At 42.8% G+C, this 19098-nt stretch overlaps 1 protein-coding gene across 1 annotated transcript; it reads left to right on the top strand.

The window, feature by feature from the left end:
- Positions 1–593: 593 nt before the first annotated feature.
- LOC143269393 (disks large homolog 5-like) lies at positions 594–13514 on the top strand. Its single transcript, XM_076554508.1, has 6 exons — positions 594–2607; positions 4596–4758; positions 6241–6372; positions 7438–7621; positions 11484–12646; positions 12809–13514. Exons 1-5 carry the CDS (start codon positions 2475–2477, stop codon positions 11598–11600), a joined length of 729 nt encoding a protein of 242 aa, XP_076410623.1. The 5' UTR covers positions 594–2474; the 3' UTR covers positions 11601–12646; positions 12809–13514.
- The last annotated feature ends 5584 nt before the right edge of the window (positions 13515–19098 follow it).

Raw genomic sequence — 19098 nt, 5'->3', positions numbered from 1 at the left:
TTCCCAGCACTGAGCCACTGGATGGCAGTGGACCAGTCCCTTGCTCTCTTTTTCTCAGTTCTTCTCAGTTCCTCCAAGGAGGGCAGCTTCCTCCTAAAGAAGCTCTCTAAACCACAGGTTGCTTCAATTTAGTCTCAAAGCAAATAGTCAGAAAACTAGAAAATCTCTAAAATCAGGAGTCTATATTAACCTATCCTCCAAGTAAGATGAATGTGTCAGGATTTCTTTGAGTAACAGAAGGTTGACTAACTCATGGCCAAATAATTGCATATAATATTCCATGCTTCACAATATTCCATGGACCACATTGTACATTTTCCCTCATCAATGAAAGGCATCTGAATAGTTTCTAGCTGGGGATGTTCTGAGGAGTCCTGCTGTAACCCTGTTGTCCCCAATATTCTCTGTGGACACCTACTTTACATTCTGAATCAATGGTCCATCCGGAGTCTGCAGTTCAACTTTCTGAATAATTGTACATAGCTTCTCACAGGGCTGCACCATTTTACACTACTAGCAATATCTGAGAATTCTCATTTCTCCCAACCCTCCATCAGGAAGTTTTTAACTCAGTATGAAGAAGTTTGGAGTAAAAGCAGGGTCTGAGCCGGGCAGTGGTGGCACACGCCTTTAATCCCAGCACTCGGGGGGCAGAGCCAGGCAGATCTCTATGAGTTCGAAGCCAGCCTGGACTACCAAGTGAGTCCCAGGAAAGGCACAAAGCTACACAGAGAAACCCTGTCTCGAAAAAACCAAAAACAAACAAACAAAATAATGAGTCTAGGGGTGCACTGAGACAGCCTCTTCTCACACCTCAGCATAGCTGTGGGACATCTGCTGGGCTGAGATGCAGCCACAAGCACCTCTGCAGTTCAGAATTCCTCAAGGAATAAAGTCCAGGCCAAGCTCCAAGGACAAGGTTAGCTGAACCAAGGTTAAGCAAAGGTGAAAGGAAAATGGCAGCAGGCAATGAGGAGAAAAACAAAACAGGATGCAGGGAAGTCATCAGTGGTCAGCCACCATTCGCCCAGAACAGAGAAGGACACAAACCCTCAGGTACCTTTCCTGCCTCTCAGTAGCCTCTTTCTCACCTTCATGGACCCCATTACTTTGTTTTTCTCCCAAGGATTTCTTTGCAGATAAATAATTCTGCCTCTACAAATACCTGAAAAACATTTTAGCTTGCATCGGTTTCTTTGTCTTTTGTTGTAGTTAGCTGTGTGGACATGCAGAGTGATGGGGAGCTCCATCTCTTCTTTGATGCAAAAGTTTTACTAACCAGATAAGGCACAGTACTTTCTCATTTAAATCTGTCTCCATCATTCTTAAAGATGATCCACAAAGACCTGGGACTATTCCAAAGACATAAGATCACCTGATTTTTGACAAAGAAGCTAAAAGTATACAATGAAAAAAGAAAGTGCCTTCAACAAATGGTGGTTGTAGAACTTTATGTTGACACGTGGAAGAATGTAAATTGATTCAATACCTATGCCCATGCACAAAACTGAAGTCCAAATGGATTAAAGACCTCAACGTAAATCCAGTTACACTGAACCTGATAGAAGAGAAGTAGCACAGACACTGAGAGCAACAATAAAGAAATGAGACCTCTTGCAACAGAGAAGCTTCTGTAAGGCAAAGGACAGGGTCAACAAGACACAATGACAGCCTACAGAATGGGAAAATATCTTCACCAACCCACATCTGACAGAGGGCTGATCTCCAAAATATATAAAGAACTCAAGAAACTAGACATCAAAATATGAAATAATCCAACTTAAAAAATGCGGTACAGATCTAAACAGAATTCAGAACAGAAGAATATTAAATGGCCAAAAGACATTTAAGGAATTGCTTAAAATCCTTAGCCAAGAGGGAAATGCAAATCAAATGACACTCAGATACCATCTCACTAACAACCTCATAGCTTGATGAGGTCTATTGACACTGGGGGAATATTCATAACTAACTATGTGACTTTTCTTAGAGCCCACCAATGTCCACAAGTCTGAGGATTTCCCTGGGGGATTGTTCACTTCAGAGGTCTCATCCCTACTACTCCCCATTGTCCTAACCTCATTTCTAAGCATTCTTTCTTTCTCAAATTATTGATTATGAATTTTAAGGAGGGGAAAATCAAACCCTGGACAGTGCATGCAAAGGGAGCTTTCAACTTCACTTAGATAAAGTTTCTAATGAAGCAGAGGCCTAGATTTCTGGCTTTGGACGGAGGATCTAACTAAAGGCTTCCATTGTGAATCCAGAGGCTCCTGAAAATGGCACCTTGGTTTCAAGTCACTTTTGGGTGAGGTATGTAACAGGGATGAAATAGCTATACCAGGTGACATCAGCACATGGATATTCTACTGTATCCTGGAGAGCCCTGGCATTCCATGTGATGTCACTAGTGTTGTGGCAACACCAACTGTCATTGGGGCATTTGTGCGGTGTCTTGTGTTTCACCTACAGACATGCCGTCTAGACTGAACAGGATTCTTGGGAGACAGGATGGAGAACACAGGGAGACCAAAGGGAGGCAGAAGGAAGATGGCCTTCAGTCTCCATGTCACACATCAAGAAATAGATGGTCCTGGGGAAAGCGCAGTGAGTCCTGGGAAAGGGATGGGAGGCTTCATGAAGGAAGAAGGCTTGATCTGATCCTTCCAGGAGTGGGGCTAAGCAGGTGAGAATTTCTGAGAAGCAATGGGCCTACCTGCTCCTCTGAGTTCTTCAAGAGCAGAACAAAGTTGAGGATTCTCAAGGTTACTTTGGCAGAGTCAGGAATATTCATGGCTGCAGCTGTTCTGTTGAGGGACCTGTGCTTTCACTCTGAGTGGAAGGAAGCACATGGGGACTAAAGAGGTTTTAGTACCAGCCCAGCAACTCACACACACTGGATGTCTTTTGGTGTGTGTCACTAATAACAGAGAGAGTAATGTCCCCTGGCCAGAGCTAGAGGCTCTCACATTTTAAATAACAACCACTAGCAGGGCAAGAGCTACCAAGTATTGCTTCATGTCAGTGATCCCTAAGGTTTCTGAGTTCCTGCCCTCTCACTAGCCAGTCATCTTCCCTCTACCTTGAGTGTAGGACTGGGACATCACTCTTCCTGTAAGTATTTGTTCTTGGTGTCAGAGGGCTCACCTGTGGATGCCCAGTTCATAGGTATTTTCAGTCACATCTTTCAATGCTTGATAACATCTTTGCTAACATCATGATGGATGGAATGTATTCTCCTGAAGCATTTGGCAAAAGTTTCATCTTTACCTATGTGACTTATCATTGCTCTGACAGGACCCACATAATCCTCCACCATCCTCATACATTGTAACTGCCCTCTGGATCTTCTCTGATGTGCTTATTCATGTCGTGGAACTGATCATCCTTCCCCATTATACTGAGATAATTTCTTAGCATCCTTTATTTCTCATCTTGTTAGAGATCATCAGGAAGAGAAGAGCCATTCCTGGGCACAGTTTGGAAAATGAGTCTTGCCCTCCATACATGATGAACTATTGAATTAGAATGAACTAGATTCTAATGAATCAGATCTCTGGATTGGAAGGAGGGGGTGCTGAAGGCCTTCCCCTGTGTCTCAGGGAAGACTCCTGGACAGGGCAGCTTGGCTTTTGGTGAATTGGGCAAGAGTTTCTTATCAGATAGGTGAAAGCTGTTGGCAGTGACCCTAACAGTCCCTTCTCTGGAAATTCTATTGTATCCTGGAGAGCCCTTGGCATCTTTTGTGAAATCACCAGTGTTGTTACAAAGCCAAATGTCCTTGAGGAATTCATTAAGTGTATATAGGGTTCACCAATCAACATGTTGACTAGATTGAGCATACTGACTGGAAGAGAGATCTCTGGTTTTTAGGGAGGAGTTGAGGCCAGAACTGGACCTTCTAGTAATGGGGTTCAGTAGCTATAATCATCTGAAGCCATGCGCCTATGCTGCTTCTCTGGATCCCTAAAGAGCAGATCCAAAGTGGAGGTTTCTGACGGTTACTTGGCAGAGGGCCAGGAATGGTCAAGGATGCAGTGCTGTGCTAGGACCTTTTTCAGTTCATTCTGACTGTCAAAGAATGCCAAAGGAGGCACAGAACCACTAATGAGGTATCAGGGTAGCATGTTGCTTCACTTTATCCTCAGTGGATTTCTGTAGGTTTCATGGATATCTGATATAAATACCAGAGAGCAAAACTTTCCATCCATGTACCCAGGTCTGGGACATTCAGTGTCTTTTAGTCCTGCACACAGGTTATCGGGCAGGGAGGTACAAATCACCAGGGAGTCCAGGACTTTCTTGCATCATAGCAGGTATCTGGTGACAATTCCATGCCAACATGACTGGCCTTGCTTATGCCTTTCAGGGACAGTGGGGCTGCAGTAGGGCCTGAGGCATATATCTATCCTCAGAGATTGGAGACAGACATATCGCTTATGGTCCCCAGTTTAAGGATATCTGCTCTGAATTTTGGGCCTTCGTTGGGTTCCATGCATTTCCTCTCCCTCAGGCCTCCTCTTGGGGCTCCACATGATCTCTCTTGGCCCTATGCCATTGGTCTGTACAAATTCACTGTGTTTATGTACCTACAGGGACTACTAGGAAGGCATCATCCACACCCTTCTTCCTGACTGAGCAGGAGCAGCAGCTGAACCAGGTGGATAAACTGACCCTTCAGCTACAGATGATGACCAATGAGAGGAATGAACTGCTGGAACTCCTGGCCCTTTATAACAACAATGAGTTGAACAACAGGTATTCATCATGCCCTTTTCTCTGGTAACTGTCTTGACCCTACTGTGTCCTGAGTACATCTAAGAGGCAGAACTGAAACCTGTAGGAGTGAGATTTGACACAGGCTGTTCTGATTCCTCCAAATCAGAAACAGAGCCTGTGGCCTGAATCACTATCTACAGATGGGCAGGAAGGTGTAAGATCACAACATGCATTTCAAGAGGCCTTGGCAGACATCGGCTTTTAGGAGATGCTTGGTGCTCTGGGTTGAGTGTTTATATTTATTTTTGCTTTTTGCTCCGCGAATAGCCTGAAAGGCCTTGTGGTCCTACTCATCCATCTGTGTGTCTGGAAGGCTTGGAGTTCATCCCTGCTCCTCTCTGGTCTTGCTCCTTATATTTTGAGGCAATACTCCCTACCTGCATTTCTTTGACGTCCTGTGTGTGAGTTCCTGTGTGTGAAGTGCTCTCTAAGGGGCCCAAACATTGGAAACAAAGCAGTGTCCGGTTTTGCTCTTTTCACTTCTCTCTCCCTTGATAAACCATTAGATTACAGTCCTAAATTTAGTCCCCAAAGTCCATTCCCTTTTGTGGACACTGACTCATTCTTGAAACTAAACACCAAAGTTCAACAATCAAAATTCATTACTTGGTTACACTGGCTAACCTGTCCCATCAGAGCTCAACAATTTACCCAGCACAGACTTAAACTTCTCTACTTAAAAACCCACTGTTAAAAAAGCCTGCTGCTTGCTGTGTGCCTTCACCTGCTCAAGAGACCGGCTCCCAAGCTATGCTTGCACTGCTAGGTTAATAAATCTCCTTGTGCTGAGGATTGTGTGTCTGAGTGTGTTCTGTACTGGCTCTGAGAGGCTCACTTACAGTGTGTGTGTGTGTGTGTGTGTGTGTGTGTGTGTGTGTGTGTGTGTCCTTTCAGATCCTGAGAGTCAGAGATTGATAGTAGGTCTGAATATTCACATGTCTCAAAGATTTCTGGTGATGTAACTGCTGAGGCCAGGGAGCCCCACATTGAGCATCACTGCTCTCAGCCTTTGTGCTCATCCTGGTCCCTCATTGGAATCCCCTTGGGTGTTTATAAAGCCATTTGAATGTAGTGCCTCCCCATGGCAATACAGATCATGAGTTCTGGGTATCCTTGTAAGGAGAAAGAATCTCTGTTCTCAAGACAGTGGGAATGTCATTGCAGATTTCAGATACACCCCCATCTGTGGCACAGACTGCTCAGACCTTCATAGCCAGCTAGTCTGCTCCTAGAGGTCTACTGAGGGAGCTCATGTAGCCCTGTCTCCTTCCCTATTGACACCCAGCCTTTCCTGGCTATGGGACAGTAAGGCAAGTCTAATGCACATCAGGAGGTCCAGTATAGAATTCAGGGTGTGACATCCAGTGGGCTATGGTAGTATAAAGCAGAACCTTAATTCATGTGGTCCCTGCCGCCTGTGTTCATGGGGTTCTTTGCTCCTGGGGCCATGCCCTACCACAGGCTGAAATCTGAGCTGGAGATGCTGAAAACACAGCATAAGAAGGAGATGTCAGATGTAAAGAAATTCCCCAAGGAGATTTGTGAGGGTTCGTACAAGTGCAAGGAGCTGAGTGAGCAGACCAACTCCTACCGGTGAGTGCCTAATTTAGATGGGACCCCTGAAATTGTTAAGGACTGCTTCTGGTAGCCCGAAGTTTTTCCAGACCTGCCTGATGCATCTGTCAGGAGGAATCTGTCCCATCCACCTCCTGCAGCCAAATGGTCCCAAAGACACACACAAAGAGGCTTATATTACTTACAAACTGTATGGCCAATGGCTTAAGTTTCTGGCTAGCTAGCTCTATCATCTTAAATTAACCCATTTCTATTAATCTATGTATGTCACATGGCTGCTGCATGGCCAGGCTGCTGGCATGTTTCTCCTTGGGTGGAAGCTGGCATCTCCTCCACCTCTGACTTTCTTCTCTGACTCTCCTGGATTTTTCTCCCTGGCTCCATGCTGCCTTGTCATAGGCCAAAGCAGCTTACTTATTAACCAATGGGAGCAACACATATTCACAGCATACAGAAGACATCCCACAGCAGCTTCTTCCCTTCTTCACCTTTGAACAAAGTTGGGCTGTGGTTCTAGCCTGTTTACGTCTTAGCAAGCAGCCTGTCTGATAGCTCTTGGACTTGTGCCTCCTAGACTGAGTTCTCCTAAGAGTGAAAAGTCTGAGAGCCCCTCCCAACATTTTCCTGTCAGCTTCTGGAAATTCTAGACAGAAAACATGGTTTTCACCATGAATGTTTCTGTGGCTCTGGCAGGAGTTTACAGAGCTGGTTTCTATGGAAAACATGAAAAGTATTCAAATTGGTTCTTCTGTCCCCACTCAGAGCATGGTTTCCCTCTTCCTGCTCATGTTTTCTCAATACTGTGAACAGTTAAACACCAGGGTGTGTGGTGGAGAGGTAGGGGATCTAGTTTTCAGAGTTACATGGATCCCTTTTGCTGTCAGGGTATTCAGAAATAGTTTGAATCTTTCTGGAATTTGGCTATTCTCTGGCTTTTGTCTGCACCTCAGTCATGCTGGCATGGCTAATGTGGCTTCATCCCAGGGATCTGGGGTTGGGGAGATGACACCTTGCAGGAATAATGTTATTGGGAGGCAGGAGTGCAGATGGAGGTGGAGCTCATCATTTTTGGTGATATTTCAGCACCCTCTGCAGTCAGCTCCTGAGTGAATGGACTCGGCGGATGGAAAAAGTGAGCATGTTGAAAGAGGACAACAGAAAGCTGCAGGGGGAGCAGATTTTACTACAAGAGTCCTGTGAGGAGGCCAGGAGACTCTGTGCGGAGGCCCATGAGAAGATCTATGACCTGTGGACAAAGCAGCAGCAGGTAGGTTGAAGCAGCAGGGCCAAGCTGCCCACCTGTCTAACCATACACACACACACACACACACACACACACACAAACACTCATGTAACCCTCTACTCACTTATCCAACTGACCCATCCCATCCAATAGTTCATTTCTGTGATCATTCACAAGTCTTTCTGAGGAGTTAGCCTCTTGGAAGGCACTGCATGACTGCCAAGGAAACCCTACTGCTCTGCTAGAAGCTGCAGTCCATGGAGGGAGACGGGTCAATCACTTGTCACTTACTGATATGTTAGCACGGAAGGAGCGGTGTTATGATGGGAGCCACTTAGGGAGTAGCACAGAGATCTGAGTGATTGAGTTCAAGAATCAGGATCTCATTTGCTTGCAGAGGTCATATGAGATCAGAGGGAGAAACAGTATGGAAGGAGGAACATCCCCTACAAACGCCAAATGACTGGGTCTTGTGGACATCTTTTTGGGTGTCATATGGCATTTTACCCTCTTGTTCCCAGACTGCCATGGCGTTCTCTTTACCTGGCTAACCTCTTGGTTCACACTGACAGAAACTAAGTAACAGCTTGTCAATACTGTTTCCTCTGACTGGCATTGGCCAGTTCTCCCATCCTGGATCTTACACTCAGAAGCTCACTGGATGACCAGGGATGTGGCCAGGGCTTATGACAGGCGGGGGTGAGGGTGGCAGATTTGAGATTTTAAGAGAATAATTTCTCCAACTACACCAACATAGGCTGCAGAAGCACAGCATGTTTCCCCAGGCATGTTTAGTCTCAAAATGATGGAAAGCAGAACTGTGGGTCTCACTTGAAACAGCTAGTGTGAGGAGTCTCAATTCAACTGGTAACGCCATCCTCGTTCAGTTGATGTCCTCCTCATTGCATTCTGTTCACTTATGATTTGAGGTGTGTGTGTGTGTGTGTGTGTGTGTGTGTGTGTGTGTGTGTGTGTGTGTGTGTGTGTGGTGTATGCATGCGTGAGGAAGCACACATTTGTTTGTTTGTTGGAAGGCCACATCAAGCGACCTCTGTTGCTTTCTCCCTTATTCCCTTTAGCCCAGGTCTCTCACTGAACCTGAAATTTTCTCTTCTGGCTAAGCTGGACAGCCACAGATTTTTGGATCTCCCGACTCCTCACAGTAGAGCTTCCTGTCTTTTTCTGTCTCACCTCATTACTAAATGATACATTTGGTCAGAAAAAGAACTGACTTGCTGGTTTCTCTTAATTTTTACACACTTTTATTACTTTGGAATTCATTCATTTTGTAATAAATAGCAAAAATCAAACAATGGAGCTATTTGAAAAATCAACATAGACTTTTCTTTCACAGCATAGAGGTAACATCCCAGGATATTTCTAGTTTGTCTTACTGGCTACACAATACAGAGCCTGACATTCTGATGCTCACTCTATCATGTATATGACTGTGTCTTAGGACAGATTCCTCCTCATAGTTGTATAGAGTGTGCATTTCAGAAAAGTGCTGTAGGTGACCTAAGTAGCCTCCTAGTGACTTCCTTGGGGCTGTTTTCATATAATATGCACTGTAATCTGGTCAAAAGTTATTGGGTAATGACAATGGGTGACTTCCTTTCTCTGGTCTATCATGGTCTTCTGTGGAAAAGTCTGGGCAGGTTTAGTGAGGAGTCTATGATGGGTCAACTTGGATCTGTCGGGAGGCTTCATGTCCAGCCCTCTTCCATGGGCACTTGGTCTTGTGTAGTCAAACTCAGTTGTGCAGAGGTTGTTACTTTCCTGTACAATCAGTGATTCTGGTGATAAAAACTTTCCTAAGAGGGGAAATAAGTTCAGGCCAGGGCAGAAGAGCCTGGATGGGTCTGAGTCTTTTAGATAGCGGGGAGGACCCACTACCTCCCCCTAGAGTAGAAAAGCAACACTCTAGTCTTCTGTCTTGCTCTTCTGGGTACAAGAAAGGTGTGTGTGTGTGTGTGTGTGTGTGTGTGTGTGTGTGTGTGTGTGTTTCTGTGTGTGTGTTATATGTGTGTGTCTGTATGTTGTCTTCATGTGCATCTTTGTGTGTATGGGAACATGTGTTTGAGCCTCTATGTGTATGTGCACTCACTCACGGAACAATGGAACATCTTTAAGAATGATGGAGACAGACTTCAATGAGAAAGTACTATGCCTAACCTGGTTAGTACCACTTTGCATCAGTCAAAGAACTGATGGAGCTGCCCATAATTCTGCGTGTCCATAAAGCTAACAACAACAAAAGACAGAAAATTGATGCAAGGTAAAAGTTTTTCAGGTATTTGTAGAGGCAGAATTATTTATCTGCAAAGAAATCCTTGGGAGAAAAACAAAGTAGTGGGGTCAATGAAGGTTAGAAAGAGGCTACTGAGAGGCAGGAAAGGTGCCTGAGAGTTTGTGTCCTCTGTTCTGGGTGAATGGTGGCTGACCACTGAAGACTTCCCTGCATCCTGTTTTGTTTTCTCCTCATTGTCTGCTGCCATTTTCCTTGCACCTTTCCCTAACCTTGGTTCACCTAACCTTGTCCTTGGAGATTGGCCTGGATTTTATTCTCTGAGAAATTGTGCACTGCAGAGGGTCTTGTGGCTGCATTTCAATACAGCAGAAGTCCCACAGCTATGCTGAGATGTGAGAAGAGGCTGTCTCAGTGCACCCCTTAGGCTCATCACACTCTAAAGCACCCTCTCCATGTTCTGTCTGCAGCACTGAGAAACTGCTTTTATATTGAACTTCTTCATACTGAGTTAAAATTCATCCTGATGGAGGGTTCGCAGGAATGAGAATTCTCAGATATTGATAGTAGTGTAAAATGGTGCAGCCTTGTGAGAAGCTATGTACAATTATTCAGAAGGTTGAACTGCAGACTCTAGGTGGACCATTGATTCTAGAATGGAAAGTAGGTGTCCACAGAGAAGAGGGGACAATAGGGTTACAGTAGGACTCATCACAGCACTCCCAACTAGAAACTATTCAGATGCCCATCACTGATGAGTGAAAACATGCAATCTGGTCCATGGAATATTGTGAACCTTGAAATAATACATGCAATCATTTGGCTGAGTTAGTCAACCTTCTGTTACTCAAAGAAATCCCTGACACAATCATGTTACTTGGAGGAAAGTTTAATATAAACTCCTGATTTTAGAAGTTTTCTAGTTTTCTGAGTTCATTGCTTTGGGCCTAAGGCAACCTGTGGTTTAGAGAGCTTCTTTGGGAGAAAGATGCCCTTGAGGAAGCATTGTGTGAGAGCAAGGGGCTGGTCCACTGCCATCCAGTGGTCCTGTGCTGGGGAACTAACCCTTCAGTGCACAGACTGGGAACTTGCTAGGAGAGCTTGGATTACCAGTCAAAAAACCCTGCGGTTCACCTGTCTGTGTACAGGTTTATAAAGTAAGTACTACACTGACTGATCTGTCCACTGAGTTCTTCTCCCAGGTCACCAGGCATGCATGTGTTATACAGACACACAGGCAGGCAGAACACCCGCACATATAAAGTAAAATGAAATGAAAACATATCAAAACAGAGTAAAAGTACACAATCTTCTCCACATCCCTGTGTTTAGAGCATCCTCTGTTTTCCTGCCTCTGGATGGACGATGGGTAGTGAGGGTGTGGGTTAATGAAAGGTAACTTTCTTCTCCATGCTATCACAGATGATCTCTTCTTACAATAGTGTTATCTGGGAAACTAAACATGGATGCAATGTAGTGTGCTTGTATGTGTGCATCCATTCACATGTTCAAGACTGTGTACGTGGATGTATGCATGGTTGCTTGTGTGTGTGTGTGTGTGTGTGTGTGCTTGCACGTGTGTGTATTTAAAGGGGTGCACACAATCCTCTCCTAAAAACACAATCTTCTAATGAATAGGAACATCAAAGACTTGAGGAAGATCCTCAGCACCTGTTGAAGCAGGAGCTGCTCATCCGGCAAAGGGACTTGGCAGCAAAGCTGCAGCATCACTTCACTGTGTCCCAGATGAGGTAGGAGCCCAGGATTCCAGAAGCAGATGGATCCAAGTGGGTCCGCTGTACCTGGATCTCTGTCCTCCTTGAGTTTGTATTCAATTGGCAAAGCTCCCAGCCACAGCCAGGGAAACAACATCTCAGAGTGTCATTGCTGACTCAGTCAATAGGAACTTATGTCCAGGAAGCAATATGCTTTCTCCTTGGTCTTATGGAGATTGTGTCCTCTTCTTCCCTTCTGAGACCTCTAGTATTTTCTGAGTATCTCATCGCTAACATTAGATCTCCTCCCAAATATTCACATGGCAGCCAGAAACCTAGAGGGGATCATCAATCATGAAGGAAAGTGTGTCCTCCTGCAACTTTATTTTCCATCAGGAATATCACGTTTAGAGATAAGTGTCTACCCTTTGGCAGATTTGCATACAGCAGCCCAGTGCTGATTGCAGGCTCTCTGCACTATTTATCAGTTTCTCATGAGAAGATTTACTCTGGTCATAAACAGAGTAGGAGTTGACAAGTTAAGCCCATGCAGGGTTCTGAGATGTAGGAATAATCAGAGCCTTCTCTGCATTGCTGTGTAGGCTCCACTAGAGGGCAGGCATAGAGTTTTCCAGGAGGTTCACATTCACCTGGTATCTAATCAAGACCAGGTACATCTTCCCTGACCTGTGCCTCAGACCTTCTCATACTGATAGTTCTCCAAAATGATGTCTTTGGGCAGTTGGAGAAATATGCTGTTTTTCTAATCCAGCACAGTGTGTATTTTCCACTTCAATGTCTAGTAGTTTTTAAAAGGTGAGAAAAAAATCCTGCCCAGGACCTCTCTGAATCTTTTGCCTTGGGGAAGCAGGGAATGAGCTCAGCTGAAAGGTAATGCTCGATTGTCTAGCTGAGTAGATCTGATGAGGGCTCAAAAGCTGACATGGCAGGTCCTCACCAAGCTTGTGTCCCAGCTGTCTTCCTCCCCTAGATTTGAAAACCTCCAGCAGGAACTGGAGCAGACCACAGCCCAGGATGAGAGCCTCCTGCAGATGGAGCTGCTGAAGCAGAAACACTATGTCCCAGGCAAGTCAGCCAACATTGAGCCCCATCCCCAGCAGTCAGGGATCATGGGGTGTGTTTCCTTCCTTAACTTTTGTTTACTAGGGATGAATAGGCCCTGATTTTCCATGCCAGTGGCACAGCAAAACTGTTTCTGAATCATATTTTCTTTACTGATTTTCCCAGACAGCACCTGATAAGAAAACTGAGAAGGCTGGAAGAAGCCAGAGACACCTTAAGGCATGACATTCTACACTCCAGGTTCAAGGCCTCCTCAGAAAATGCTACCTCTTTTCAACTTTGAACTCAATAGTGAGGCAAATATCAACCTACCATCAGGCGATCCAGCCACAATATCATCCACATCTTTTGGCTCACTATCCCCAGAGAAAAGTTTGTGTCAGAAATAAATCCAATATACAGAGAACACACAACAAATTACTAAAACCCCTGACTCCATATGTGATGGGAAATCTGACAAGGAAGACTGTGTTTATGTCACACTGCCATCTAGACAGACCACACCAAATGCACAAGAGTCTCTCTACTGCAGTGCTGAAGCTGACGCCATGTCATGGGCAAGTGTAGCTGAAGATAATTCACTACAGAGAATAAGCCAGTTCCTCACCTCCTTTGCGCTTTCATAGTGAAATTACAAAGAAAACTGTAATTTCCTTAATATTTTTGTTTTATATCTTGGGATATTTATGCATTGGTTTTTGTTTTTCTTCATTTTCATTTAAGGTCTTGTTAACTTTTGTTATTACTCTTATTCTTGTCATTGTTTTAATAGTTTGCTAAGGCTATACACTGTAATATAATGATACTGTTTTGAAGGCCCCATTGAGTAAAATGAATGTATTTTATGAATAAAATACAATTTCAAACTTTTTACTCTGACACTCGTCTTTAGTCAGGTGAGGTTTCACACTCCTGTAAACCTAGAACTCATAGGCTTGGATGTATCTCAGTAAGATCCAGGAAGCTCGGGCTGCACAAGGATTTTCCATTCATGGGTCTCAGGGCTACACAGGGGGTGGCACCTTGGATGTGGATGGCATAGCCTACTCCATGGATACCAACTACATAAGAAAAGAACTAGACATATTCTATCTTTGAGGTCATATATTTAGCTACCAGTAAAATGTGGTACACTGTACACACATGTTCATAAAATCATCATTTAGACGAAATTAAGGGAAACAAAAATATATTGCTCCAGACCTCTCAGGAAATAAAAATGTTCATTAAAATTGTATAAAAGAAATCAGGAAATGAAAAGCAATATGCCTCTGGTTTTCTTGAAATATATCATGAATGATAACAGATCAGTAGAGATAATTTCCTGCAAGACATGTTGGGATATTTTGTGGTGTTTTCTTTATACTTAGGGGTGTTTTACTACCACATACATGCAATTCCCACAGAGGCCAGGTGAGGGCAGAGTCCACGTGGAATTTAAGTTAAAGAGGTTTGTTAGCTGTCCTGTGGGTCTTCTGAGACAGCAATAAATGCTCTTAATGGATGAGCCATCTCCCCAGTCCCTGCATTGACTCTTGTCCTCCCAGCCATGTGTGCTGTATTAGGTGGATTGGATCACTCCCAACCAAAGACTGAAGTTTATTGAAAACTGTAGGGACAGGCATGCTAATTATCTTAGGCTGCCACACATCCATGCAGGGCTCTCATAGGTTCAGGATCCTGCCCAAGTCTCACTGACTATGAGAATAGAACAGATTTGCTAGATGTCTTCCAGGTTGACAACACCTATTAAGCCTGACTGATGAAATGCAGAATTGAGAAGACCTTCCTGGGGGTGGAGGTAGGATGAGGAATCACTCTTGATGGTCCAGAAAAGCAATGATGGGAGGAACCTCATGACTAGAGGGAGTGGATAGAGTTTGGGTCAGGGCCACATGTCTCTGGTGCAGAGTGATTCTGGGCAAAACCAAAAAAGGAGAGAAGTGGTTGAAGCTGCTCTTTTACTACAGGAGATCGTGATTATATCGAGAAAATTCTTCAAGATGACTAATTTACTCTTGTGAAGCTCCTCTGGGATAGATCTGACTTCTGAGACTAGAGTGAGGCAGAGATTTAATGTGTAAAAGGAAGTAATTCCGTGTGCCTCCAAGCTAGAACTATCACTATCAAGAGCAAAAAGTACCTACTGTCTAACGATCTTAATGTGTGCGGACATGTGTGTGTGTGTGTGTGTGTGTGTGTGTGTGTGTGTGTGTGTGTGTGTTGCCATGTCTTGGCCCACATAAACTAAAACATCTGGTTTTTCATTCCTCACTTAAGCTCGAATCTCTCCATCTCATATAATTTCTCATTTTATTAGATTAGTGGGTGTTCCATTGGAGAAATTTCAGACTTGTGTTGTTTTACTTTCTTGCCCAGTGATTCTGTACAATTCATAACTGACATAATGCTGCTGTGAGGACCAAACTACTCTAAAAGTTTTATCCCTGTCTGGTGTATTGCTCAGGGTTCTATGGGGTAACAACTTATAGAATGCATTTCTATAAATACAAAAGCCTATTTTTTAGAATGACTTGGAGGCTGTGGTCCAGCTAATTGAACCTTGGCTGGCTATGATGGCAAAGTCCAAGAATCCAGTAGTTGCTCAGTCCACAATGCTTGATATCTCAGCCCATCAGTAGTATAGTCTGGAATCCCAAAGAAGATGGCTCCAATGCCAGTGAAGGAATGGACTTGCTAGCAAGGTGAGAGCAAGCAGCTAAAGAGTCAAAGCTCTCTTCCTCCATTTCTGTATATGGGCTACCAGCAGCACAAGGCCTGGCTAAGGTTACAGATGAGGTTTTGGCTCAAAACATCCGAGTTAAAGATGTTACTTTCCTCATTAATATCCAGATTAATGTCTTCCAACCACAAAGAGCAGGATTCTGTGTGGATCTTCTGTCTTCAAATTAAGCAAATATACCTCACAGGTGTGCTCCTCCATATTGGGGTCTTAGTTAATCCAGATGTAATAAAATTGACAACTAAAAATAGCTATCACAACGTCACCCCATGTCAACTTGACACACAATTATATCTTTTTATATCATTATTAATTTCTAAATGTAAAACAATAACCAGGTCATAATAATGCCTAAACATAATATAATTATTCCAAGTACAAAGCAAACACATTACGTATTAGACTAGCTCAAAATTATGCCTAGCATTATTTAACTATCCCTGTACAACTACAAACACACTAAAAAGTTAGAATAAGTGGTAATGTCCCTTGAGGGACATTTTTTAGTATCCCAAATTCAAATATGATAAACATCAATATTCTCCCTTCTTTTAGAATGAATGAGTTTATTTATTTATTTATTTTTGTTTTTACATCCTAACCAAAATTTCACCTCCATCCTCTCCTCTCAACCCTCCACCCACCTCCACTCTTGCTGATCCACATCCATTCCTCCTTCTCTTTCTTCTCTTCAGAAATGTGCAGGCCTCCTATGAATATCTGCCTGCCATGTCATATCAAGTTGTGGTAGTACTAGGCATGACTTTTTCTATTAAGGCTGGATATAGCAATTCAGAAGGAGGATGGGTCCCAAAAGCAGGCAATAGAGACAAGCCCTGCTCCCACTGCTAGGAGTCTCACAAGAAGACCAAGTTATACAACTGAAAAAATATATGCAAAGTGCCTAGGTGAGTCCCATGATGCTCCCTGGTTGGTGGTTCAGGCTCTGAGTCACTATGAACCTAGGTTATTTAGTTCTGTGGCATGCTTGTGGGGCTCCTGACCCCACTAGCTCCTACAAAAATTTAATTTTTTATTCACTAATTTAAATGCATTGGTGTTTGGGTTTCATGTATGCCTGTGTGAGGGTGTCAAATCCTCTGGAACTAGAGTTACACACAGTTGTGAGCTGCATCGATTTTTTTTTCATTATTTTAAAAATTATTTCATATGAATAATGTATGGAAATCTGATCAGAATTTAAAATAATACCATCTATCTATTTACTTATTTAGAATATGGAAACATTTATATACATACATATGATAGGGAGAGAATGAACACACAATACATACCATGCCATTTTGACATTCTGTTCATATGGAGGTTAATGAACAAATTGGGAGGAGTAAGCTCTTTCCTTCCATCCAACTAGGCATCTCAGTGGCCCTTCCCTGGTACTTTTCATGATCAACTCGTGGCTTTCTGCCTTAGAGGATTTTCTTGTGGTTCTAAAACTTAGAGAATATTTTAATATTAATGGGCATAGGGAAAATTTGTGCAGAATTTTGTTTCAAATGAATGATACTCTTTAAAAAAGCACACGCTAGGGGTAAGAATTCTTGATGGGAAGAGGGTTGCTGTGTGTCTAGCTTGAAGAAACTGCTGGTTCAGAGTAATTCATGGGAAAAGGCAAAAGTTAATTACTCTGCCATGCAGGTGAGTTCACTGGATATAACCAGTGAAAAAGCACCAAGGAAGGTTCCAGGGTGAGTCATTGAAATGCCATGTTCCTTCCTGGCATTGTGCCTTTGAGAGTCTGTCCTATGTGCCCCATGCACTTCTCAGGTCTAAGGCTATTTGTCATTAGTACTCTGCAGGCTCTTGTGGACAGTTCAGGTTTCAGCATTTAACCAGTTACAGCAATCATCACATACTTCTCTCAATACAACATTCCTTCAAGGATCAAAATTTGCAAGGCACTTCAGAACTTAAATAGCCTTTGTGGTTACTGCATGTTTTAGAATACTAATGTCTCAAAGACTTAGTGAAAAACATTCCACTTAAATGGAGTGCCTTGTACATTTCAATCTCTAGATACTTTTAAAACAAGAATCACTGAAAAGTTGATGCAAAATGACATGCACAGAACGTGATATACTGAGATGCATCTTTAAATTTATATATATGTTAGACTTCAGTATCAAATATGAGCACAGTCATTAATTATACCCAGACTTTTGCTTTATTTCATACTTGTTGGCATTCAGAATATGCTATATCAAAACATGGGGCTTGACATAGGAAGTTCTTTGAGTGGATGAATGAATGTGAAGAAGGACTCATATCTTCCCCTGAAACTGCTCATAAAACCTAGAAAGGACTTCCTGACAATTTCCTGAAGCAGGTCAGAAGCACCACATGTCTCTCCATGGAGGAAAAGGTGCAGCTTCACATCTGAAGACTGATGAAGGCACACAGAGAGGACATGATCCAGAAGCCCTCACTATTTGCCATTCATCTGCTTGACTCCTATTGCTTTCATTTTGACATGCGTTTCATTACATTTCACTTTCCATCAACTCTAGAATAAACTCTCAGGTCTACTACATGCTCTAAGAGGCACAGTGCTGGCACTGAGACAACTCGACTTCTAGGCAACTAAAAAATGTTTTAGATAGAGACAGTGGTGGCCACTATCATCATGGAGAATGATACCTCATGACTTATATATATTGAAGACTGCATTATTCAAGTGAGAAAAAATTTAAAAAATAAGATTAATATTAAAGTATTAAAATGGTATACAGTTATAGAAAAAAGTGTTGAAGGAAGTTTTTATATTCATTTCTAGATACTGAAAGCAAAGATTGTTTCTCATGTTTCTGTTTTTTGAAAGTTACATTTTACATATTTTCTAGTAAGACAAAACAGTGTCTCTGTTGTGAATTAAAAAGTTATGCCTTTCAAACAAACATAACAGGTACTAAGAGTTGAAGGTAGAAAAGAGCTAACACAGCAAGGTGGCCACTTGGAAAGTTCTGCTGCCTCCTTGGCTGGTGTCTGGGAGTTCAGATTTCAGTTTATCTTTATATTTATATACACATGTATATGCAATTAGATATGGTTATACATATTATGTATACCATATAGATACTTATAAAAATATGCACATAACTATACCCATAGTTCTGCATACAACATGCATACCATACACATGCGTACCAATACCACACGGATTGTTTCTTTTAATTTTTTGTTATGCCAAATTATTGTACATCTAATTAATTTAATGAATATTTCTATGTGTCTGCATATGGGTGTGTGTGGGTGTGCATGTAGACAAATACATGTTTCTAAATGTATGAATGTGGGCACATATATATGAGTATAGTGTGTGAAAAAGCATGTGTGTATTGTGGCACAACAATGATGGTGCCCTGATCCTTTATGATGGGCTAATGGCACTATTACCTCTGGGTGGGGCATGCTTGATCATGCTGCATTCTGTGCATGGAATTTCCATGCTTCTAGAATACTGATGTTGTCTAAGATGTTGATAACAATGTGTAGATGTTTCAGGATCTTTCTTAGATGGATATCTACAATCTATGTCACATGTTAAGCACTTCAGATAACATTTACACCAAGCATATGTAAGTTTTCAGTTTCTCCTTCCTCTTCTACTGAACTTTCAGATTATAGTAAATCATCACCATCAAGTAAAACTAAAAACACTTACTGGCTATCCAGAACTGGGTGAAGACCAGGA

The sequence above is a fragment of the Peromyscus maniculatus genome, chromosome 18 (genome assembly GCF_049852395.1).
Source record: "Peromyscus maniculatus bairdii isolate BWxNUB_F1_BW_parent chromosome 18, HU_Pman_BW_mat_3.1, whole genome shotgun sequence".
NCBI lineage: Eukaryota > Metazoa > Chordata > Mammalia > Rodentia > Cricetidae > Peromyscus > Peromyscus maniculatus.
Note: the sequence above shows the minus strand (reverse complement) of the source record. Positions and strands in the feature narration are given on the sequence as shown.